General features: G+C 41.2%; 1 protein-coding gene across 1 annotated transcript; it reads left to right on the top strand.

The window, feature by feature from the left end:
• The first annotated feature begins 470 nt into the window (after window positions 1-470).
• Window positions 471-3,610, top strand: six3a (SIX homeobox 3a). Its single transcript, XM_050071645.1, has 2 exons — window positions 471-1,360; window positions 3,275-3,610. The coding sequence occupies exons 1-2, from the start codon at window positions 669-671 to the stop codon at window positions 3,465-3,467; spliced, it is 885 nt and encodes a 294-aa protein (XP_049927602.1). The 5' UTR covers window positions 471-668; the 3' UTR covers window positions 3,468-3,610.
• Window positions 3,611-4,816: the final 1,206 nt, after the last annotated feature.

The following is a 4,816-nucleotide window of genomic DNA, read 5'->3' as shown; positions in this document are numbered from 1 at the left end:
TCCTTTTCTCTCGCGCAAAATGAATGGACTGATAAAAAAGATAAAAAGTAGCTACTACGGGAAAAAATGTAGGAAAATAATGTGCAAATTGACTCGCTTCAATTCAAAACGTGTATTCCGGAGTTGCAGTCATTGGTTGTCCATTTGTCACCCTTTTAAAGCTCCCTCTGCCTCCCTCCCTCCCTTCCCGTCTCTGCTAAGCATCTCCAGTCTACATATCTTCTTTAGCTTTAACGAGCCTCGTTAAGATCGCAATAATATTCCACCCTCTAATTGCTCATTCCATTCAGCAGATAGGCGAGCATTGGCTTGTGCCTGATGCGCGCGGTGCGGTGGGAGGGTTGCTGTGGAGATCGGAGACTCTGATAACCCCCCGTGCGTGCTGCACAAGTGGTGAAAGCCTCGCGCTACGTACTGGCTAATGATTGGCACGCTTGACAGTGATTGGCAGGGCTGCCATGACAACGCTACAACGACACCAAGAAGACCAATAGAAAAGGGAAACAAAATGTTTCAATGCTACACTCAACGGCGGATTTAGGGGGGAGATATTATGAGGCTGGTGTCATTAGGCGATAGCCATTGAATCATTCAATCTTTTTTACTTGCCGTATTTTTTCGGTTTTTCCTTTTTCTCGATAATTTTCTTTCTCTCTCAGGTCATTTCCATGGTTTTCAGATCCCCTTTAGAGCTTTATCCCTCCCATTTCTTCCTGCCAAACTTCGCTGATCGCCCTGTGCTCCTGGCGAACAGCGCTCCCACCACCAGGTCTCCAGAAGACTTGTCCATGTTTCAGCTACCGACCCTCAACTTCTCCCCGGAGCAGGTGGCGAGCGTCTGCGAGACGCTGGAGGAGACCGGGGACATCGAGCGGCTGGGCCGCTTCCTCTGGTCCCTGCCTGTGGCTCCGGGAGCATGCGAGGCGATCAACAAGCACGAGTCCATCCTGCGCGCCCGGGCGGTGGTGGCGTTCCACACGGGGAATTTCAGAGACCTCTACCACATCCTGGAGAACCACAAGTTCACCAAGGACTCACACGGCAAACTACAGGCCATGTGGCTGGAAGCACACTACCAGGAGGCCGAGAAGCTCCGCGGTCGTCCCCTCGGACCGGTCGATAAGTACCGGGTACGGAAGAAGTTTCCGCTGCCTCGGACCATCTGGGACGGCGAGCAGAAGACGCACTGTTTCAAAGAGCGGACACGGAGCCTGCTGAGGGAGTGGTACCTTCAGGACCCATATCCAAACCCCAGCAAGAAAAGGGAACTGGCTCAAGCCACTGGACTCACTCCTACACAGGTCGGAAACTGGTTTAAAAATCGGAGGCAACGAGACAGAGCCGCGGCGGCCAAAAACAGGTTGGTGCTTTTGTCCCTGCTGTCAAAACAAAGCAATGTAAAAAAAAAAGAAAAAAAAAAAGTTTGTCTTAAAAGCAGAAAATGAAAAAGAAAAGCGGATATTTTATTAAAGCTGTAGTTGTGTTTACGGACAGAGACAGTGTGGGGAGAGGACGAGTGTGTCTGGCAGGGGGAGGGAGCAAGCTGCGGCGACATTTTTGTTATGAAGTGAAATCAGGATGAACATCGAAAACACTATTTCTGCTGTTTTAAATATCTAAATCTGCCTTTTTTAAATATAAGATTATTATTTCTCATCTAGAAAAGCTTCTAAAAACATTTTCGGGTGAATATAATTAAACTTTATCGGTATTTTTTAACAGAAAGTCAATTTTTTTTAGATCAAAACAAAAACTATGCACGTTAAAACTCACATTTGTTGTTCAATTAACTTTAAATAACAAAATAATAATAAAATCACAAAGTAGTGTGCTGTTAAATCGGAAAGGCGATGACTGCGCAGTGTTTTACATAGAAACAGCTTGTTTATGTTTCCGTGAGAGTTAAAGTATTGTAATAAACGACAAAGAGTGCTGAAATTATATATGAAAACATTACTGCACCTCACTTATTTATAACACAACAACTGTTTAGATGATACAAGTGCAAACAAGCTTATGAATTAGTTTTAAGTCAGTAAAAGTAAAAGGTATAAAACAAACAGGACTGGACGCGTCTTAATATTTATTCAGCCAAAGTTAAATAGTTTTATCTTTACCTTTAAATACAGTTAGAATTGTCTTATTTTATAAATAATTTTAAATATTATTGTATTTGCTACCAAAGCTGTGTAATGATTTATCTAAGCCACACAGCGTATAGTAGCTGCATTTATCATGTCCTCTACTGCATTTATCATTTTAACGTCACGTTACTTTGCATTGTTGAAAAAAAGATTATCTCAAAGGATAATACAGATATTATTGATATTACTCGACTCAAATGAGCATGCGTAATAAAAAAAAAAAAAGCATTTGAAGACATAGGCTGTATTCATAACATTAAGTGTGGTATCATTCCATTGAAATGCTATAATTGATTAGAAAATACCTCGGAGAGAACTAAGCCATATGAACACTATTCTAATCTTTCCTGCTAAATGAATAGATATATTTCCAGCCTGATATTATCCCGCCGTGATGGAGTTATTATCGTGAGTGGATTGGAGATAAACATTTAGAATGATTGGAGTAACCTGGACCTCGACGTCACTCATTCATACACTTCCATCAGACTGAAATACATCTGTGTCAAAGCCTCACGACATTTCGCGTTTGGACCAAGGCCTATATTTTATCTGAACAAATAATAATAATAATAATAATTGGTTATGAAACTGCAGAGCCATGGGGCTTTTTATGAGATAAATAAAACTGTGCAGCACTGAATAAAATAATAATAATAATAATAATAATAATAATAATAATAATAATAAGAGTAGAGCAAATGCTGATGGTAACTAAAAGCAGAATAAAAACAAAATAGCTGCTGTTGTTATGAAGAAATGTTTCTATAAAAGACACTAAGTTGGATTTATTTCTCTGCTATGATATGACATTTAATTTAAATCCCAGATTGCTGACTTACGCGTTATCCATGCCTACTTTTGTGGAGAAAAACAAAACAGAAAAGCCCATTTCTTCCAACATTTGGTAGTCTAAATAGTGCTGTGTTTTGTCCCCTGAAAGCTGGCTATTTGATAAAAGCATGCATGCATGGCTGGGGCCGGCAGGGGGAAAGAAAGGCGAGTTTGAACCCCTATTTTGCAGGAGGAGGAGGGGAAAGGGGGACATTCTCAGGTCTAATTGCCATTTCTCTCATTTTTTTTCTCCCCTTCTTTTTTCCCTCCCCTCCTCGCCTCCTTTTCTTCTCCAGGCTCCAGCACCAAGCAATAGGACCGAGCGGTATGAGGTCCCTGTCAGAGGCCGGCCTCACCCCTCACAGCTCGGCGGAGTCGCCTTCGACCGCGGCCAGTCCGACCACCAGCGTTTCCAGTATGACAGAGAGAGTTGATACTGGGACGTCCATCCTGTCCGTCACATCCAGCGACTCGGAGTGCGATGTATGATACGGAGGAAAAAAAAGAAACACACAAAAACAAACAAAAAGAGAAATATTTACAGGGAAAATGGACCTGAGAGGAAGAAAAAAAGACTTATGAAATATCGCGGATGAAAAAAGGACCGATTGATATAAATATTAAAATAAAAAGAGATAAAAGCACGTCGTTTTTTTTTTTATTAAAAGCGCTTTCAAAGGACCCACGCCTCCCCCTCCTCTTCATACCCCCACACCACCACCACCACCACCACCACCACTACTACAACTAGACTACTTGCATGTCTTTTTATTTTTAATTTTGTAATCAGGGAGATAACCTGAGTGCAAGATTTTCCATCAGGAACATCGATCAGAGGGAATAAAAACAGATCGTCTTGGTGTCTTCGTCGCTATATTTTTTTTTCTCTTCCTCATCTCCGTTTTTAGTCCAAGTGCTGATGATGATGATGGTGATGATGATGATGACGGCGAAGCAGCCGCCATGCAGACAAGATGCAATCCTGTTTTTACTTTGTGTTCATCAGACAATCATTTTAAGTCGTAAGCACCTTTTTTAAAATACACTTCTGTCACTGCCTGTGTGGGGTACATGGTTTAAAAAAATGTCGAACGGAATCGTTTATGACTGTATCAGATTTTTATTTTTATTTTCAAAATTTTATATTGAATTATGTATATCTCAAATAATGCGATCATTCTCCCGGTCTGTAATATACGTGTAGAAATATGCTTGTACATAATTATTGCTCTCCCCCGTCTCATCCTCTTTTCTATCCCTTCCTCACTTTTCTTGACTTGGTGTTCCTACATAAAATATTTGTCAAAACTTACAACTGAAGTGCTCTAGGCGTTTTTAATTGTTTTGGGTTGTTTTTTGGGGGGGTTGTTAAAGACATGTCACAATATGCAAAAAAGGAAAAAAAATATGAAAGTGGAATTGCTTGTTATTACATTTATTCAAGACTACAGGCTGCCCCCCCCCCCTCCTCTCCATCTCCTCTCTGCCGCCCCAGGGTCGCTCAAAGCGCTTATTTACATTAGCCTATTCAATGTTTCTTTCTTGCGTGGTTATTATGTTAATGTACCATACATTTCTAAATCAAATACAGTATTCAATTTGCTATACCTCTTTGCATGATGTCTGTCTCTCCATCCGATTACGGATAAGGACATTGATAAGTGGCTAAACACATGTTCATATTGGGTCATTATTGGATTGTGGAGGCATTAATGCTCATCATGGCTTATGCGTCCCCGGACCAGGTTATGCACTCAGAGGGCTGAGCTCACCTCAAATTAGTTTGATTTCCGGAGCAGAGTTGACTCGACTATTCATCATGTTGGTGTAAAATTGGT

The sequence above is a fragment of the Epinephelus moara genome, chromosome 19 (assembly GCF_006386435.1).
Source record: "Epinephelus moara isolate mb chromosome 19, YSFRI_EMoa_1.0, whole genome shotgun sequence".
NCBI lineage: Eukaryota > Metazoa > Chordata > Actinopteri > Perciformes > Serranidae > Epinephelus > Epinephelus moara.
The sequence above is the reverse complement of the archived record's forward strand: the minus strand, read 5'-3'. Positions and strand labels throughout refer to the sequence as shown.

Excerpts from the sequence above, each read along its gene's own strand:
- six3a (XM_050071645.1), top strand. The coding sequence starts at position 669 with ATGGTTTTCAGATCCCCTTTAGAGCTTTATCCCTCCCATTTCTTCCTG. Across the intron at positions 1,361-3,274 it reads GCCGCGGCGGCCAAAAACAG|GCTCCAGCACCAAGCAATAG; the intron begins GTTGGTGCTTTT and ends TTTCTTCTCCAG.